The following is a 1,893-nucleotide window of genomic DNA, read 5'->3' as shown; positions in this document are numbered from 1 at the left end:
GTTGAGACTTGTGGATATTTTCTTTGACAATGATGAATGACTGATGAGCCTTCGGATATTCAGGTAGTTCTTGGATCAAGTGAAAAAGTTATGCAAGAATCTTAGTAAAAAGGTATTTCTCGTGTGCTTGAAATAAAGCCAGCTTCTCTCTATAAAGTCAATGTGTTTTCTTACAAGCGAATGTCTTATGTCCCATATCGTTGTGTATTTTTCTATTTATGGGGAACATATACTTGGAATACCCTAATAGTACAGGTACTTTGCTGACTCTTCGATCTCGATCTTTGCAGACTCTTCGACCTTGGTCTTCAATAGCTTCGTCGGCCCTGCCATTAACATCTTAAGAGATCGTCGGGCAGAATTTTACCGGAGTTGCACTGGCGACACATGGCAGTCCACGAGTGCCTCTTTAACGTTAACATGGTTTGATCATGTCAAAGGTAATTTTTGACCCCTACAATTGTAATATGATTTTGTTGCATATAAAGATTAAAGTTATGTAAACTTAATGTTACTGTTATATATGACTCAGTTGCATATATTTTTATATGTTTTAAAATTATACACTTACATTTTTTTATACTATAAAAGTTATATGCAATATTAGTTTGAATAAAATTTATTTTCAAGAGTATAGGGGTGTAGGAATTTGATTTTAATATATAGAAAGTCGTAATTAAATCATATTATAAGAATGTTTGACATAGCTAGCGTTTGGCCATAAATCCTAAATTTATTTTGAAAAATCTGATTTGGATAAAGTTTGGTTTGAAGATGAAAATGTGTTTGGACATACGTTTTCAAAACATATTTTCCAATTAATTTGAAAAAACATGTATATAATTCCAAAGTTTTGAGATTTTGGCCCAAAATCAGCTCAATAGCTGATTTTGAGATTTGAAATTTGGGATTTGGCCAAAATATGGGCAAATTTTATGACAAAACATGAGTTTTCAAGATAAATCCCAAATTTATTTTGGTAAAACTCATTGCCATACGGGGCCATAATTTTTCCTAATTGATTAGAGGGATACTCTGGTCAAATGAATTTCCCAACGAGTTTTGAAGTTTTCTTCCCCTATGCAATTGCCCCACTAAATCCTCGTGCCTTCCTAGAAACCTGAAACATAAGGTTACGGTCCGAACAGTTAATGACTCCGTTAAGAAAGCCGTGCATATTTTTCCAAAGAGAACCCACCGGCCTCATCTCTCCTCTCTCAAGTCCCGAGTTCCAATCCCCCTCTCTCACTATATACAAATAAATATTTCATGAATTGTCAGATCTCTTTCTCTTCCTTTTCAATTTCTGCGTTGAATCGGATCTGAGTAACCCTTTCTTCCCTATTTCTCCTCTTTTTTCGCGTTAACACTTTGTTGCATAGTTCAGACTTGACAGCTTAGAATTTGGGATGCATTCGGATAAAAACAAGGAGGCAATAGATGATGGAGAAGAGATTGAGGTTGCGGATGATATTAGTCAGTTCCCAACAGGTTTGGGACGAAAGTACAGTCCAGTGGTGGCTCATGACGTTAATGATAGTGTCGTTATTGAGATGACTTCTATTCATCCCGGATCTTCCTCTTCTTTCCCTAAACACGAGCTCAAGTACTCTCTCTACTCTCTCTTCTCCTGTTGACTTGTATTGACTGGAAATATATAATAACTTTTTGTGGGATTTATTGAGACCAAGTAACAACAACAACTACACCTCAGTCCCAACTTGAAACAAGTTGGGGATATGAATACTCACTGAGAGTTAAACCATTGCCAATATTATGCAAAGGATTTAAGTTATATAGTATACATTGAGAGTGTAAAGATATTTTAGTGAATTTTAACTTGTGATAGTAGGTTAATTACCATCACAGATTCTCTGCTCCTTGACACCCCCC

At 35.6% G+C, this 1,893-nt stretch overlaps 1 protein-coding gene across 1 annotated transcript in view; it reads left to right on the top strand.

Moving 5' to 3' along the window:
- Positions 1 to 1,132: 1,132 nt before the first annotated feature.
- LOC109214973 (cation-chloride cotransporter 1-like) overlaps positions 1,133 to 1,893 on the top strand; it is a 19,239-nt gene continuing 18,478 nt past the window's right edge. The window contains exon 1 of the mRNA XM_019378954.1: positions 1,133 to 1,606. Coding sequence (XP_019234499.1) covers positions 1,410 to 1,606 — 197 coding nt within the window. The 5' untranslated portion in view covers positions 1,133 to 1,409. The remainder of the gene's footprint in view (positions 1,607 to 1,893) is intronic.

This window comes from Nicotiana attenuata, unplaced genomic scaffold (assembly GCF_001879085.1).
Source record: "Nicotiana attenuata strain UT unplaced genomic scaffold, NIATTr2, whole genome shotgun sequence".
In the NCBI taxonomy this organism is placed as follows: domain Eukaryota; kingdom Viridiplantae; phylum Streptophyta; class Magnoliopsida; order Solanales; family Solanaceae; genus Nicotiana; species Nicotiana attenuata.
Note: the sequence above shows the minus strand (reverse complement) of the source record. Positions and strands in the feature narration are given on the sequence as shown.